Consider the following 1,848-nt stretch of genomic DNA (forward strand, 5'->3'; position numbering starts at 1 on the left):
ACATATTTGTGTATTGGGGATATATTTAAGACATTACGGCAATTAACCCATTTAAAAGTAATGGTGTAAGTAAATGTAAAAAAAAAAAACATAATAGCAACACTTATGCATTAATATGTATTTTAATAAACTGTACATTTTTTCGTAAATTAAACATTGTAATAAAAAGTGATAAAATATTATATTCAAATATAGGAGTGGATTAATATTTATATGAATTAGTATTATTATAGAAATGTTGAGTATATTAACAATTTAGATATTTCTATATTAATTTTTTTTAATTTTATTTTTATATTATTATTTATTTTTTATATTTTCATTTATAATTCCTTTTTTATTTTTCCTTTTTTTGAAACTTAATTAGATGTGAACTAAATATATTCGAGTTTTATAAAATTTACATTGCTTGATATGATATATAGTTTTCTGAGTCGTGAGAAAACTTATCGCCTGCCTCTTTTGAATAAGGTGAAAACGTATCCATGGCATTCATGCTATTTGTGTTGGTTCCACGGAGCCTGCGAATCCAGGGACCTATGGGTGTATACTTATATGTAAAAAATTAAAATATAAACATGTAATGCATTTACTTATTGTTGTTGTACATGTAAAGCAAGTTATTTACATGCTCGTACTATAATGATATATGTTTACAAAATATATACATACTCTATATAACATAGTGGCAGTTAACAAAACTGGAGCTGTGCCAAGAATTGAATCAGAAATTTTTGTTCTAATATCGGATGATTCAGATGTTGACTGTGTGTGTTGAATAGTTTCTGCAGATGCTTGAAGACCAGCAGTAACTATACCATTTTCAGGCTGTAGTGTGTGTGTTAGATTATTCAGGATTTTAGGAGATTTTGCAGCATGTTGTTGCTTTTGCATTTCATCGTAACATGGAAAAGAAGATAGCACATTATCCGGTTTGTAAGGCATGCACTCATCATAGAAATCTGGACAATTGCTTGTTCTTGGTAAACACACTTTCTCAAAGTGTTCATATAATTCTGCCTTTTTTTGAATATATTCATAATATGATTCGCACTTTGAAATATCAGAGCTTAGACTTTTTATCGTGGTATAATCAAGATAATATTCATACAATTCTTTTCTTTTCTGCCAGTCATCCTTGGGAGGCAACTTAAAATAATATCCACATTTATTTTTGAGAGACTTAGATAATTCTTTATCATCAATATGACTCCATCTCCGTAGGAGTGTACCAAAAGCTTGAACAATAGTAGAATAATTATCAGAACCCAAAATATTAACTAATGCATTGTAAAACCAATAATTTAATAGTGTGCACATATGGTTTTCAGGAATTGAAATATTCCATGATTCATATTTTTCTAAATATGTTATATACCTTTTACAAATTCCTATCACTTCATCTCCATATTTCTTTAATTCTTTTGTCTTTAATTCATCTGAATCACAAATCTCACTATAATTAGATGAATGGTTATGCACATATATTATTTTATTATATAAATTGTTTGTGTGGGTAAATCACTCAAATCTATTTCTGAATGTATCTATATAAAAAGTAAATAATATGAATATATAAATATTGCCATGCATAAATTTTTACATTGTGCTTTATAAAAATGAGTACAATAGAATTTAAGAAAATGTTCTGTAATACACCAAAGTGCATTTTAAAGTATTTTACTCCGAGTTTTCTAGGAGATATAGATGCCATGATTTAGAGTAAATGAAATTACAGTAAAAATTAATACTTCAAATTTTGTATACCTTATTGTAGAAATGAAGTTAAGAATATTATTTTTTGTGACAGGAACTTTAATGATTATTTGAATTTATAAAAATCATTAA

General features: G+C 26.5%; 1 protein-coding gene across 1 annotated transcript; it reads right to left on the bottom strand.

Moving 5' to 3' along the window:
* Positions 1-624: 624 nt before the first annotated feature.
* On the bottom strand, positions 625-1,452 carry PCYB_003540 (CYIR protein; the record flags this gene model as incomplete). Its single annotated transcript, XM_004227775.1, has 1 exon — positions 625-1,452. A coding segment is annotated over one exon (828 nt), but the record flags the coding sequence as incomplete, so codon positions are not given.
* Positions 1,453-1,848: the final 396 nt, after the last annotated feature.

The sequence above is a fragment of the Plasmodium cynomolgi genome (genome assembly GCF_000321355.1).
Source record: "Plasmodium cynomolgi strain B DNA, scaffold: 0313, whole genome shotgun sequence".
Lineage (NCBI taxonomy): Eukaryota > Apicomplexa > Aconoidasida > Haemosporida > Plasmodiidae > Plasmodium > Plasmodium cynomolgi.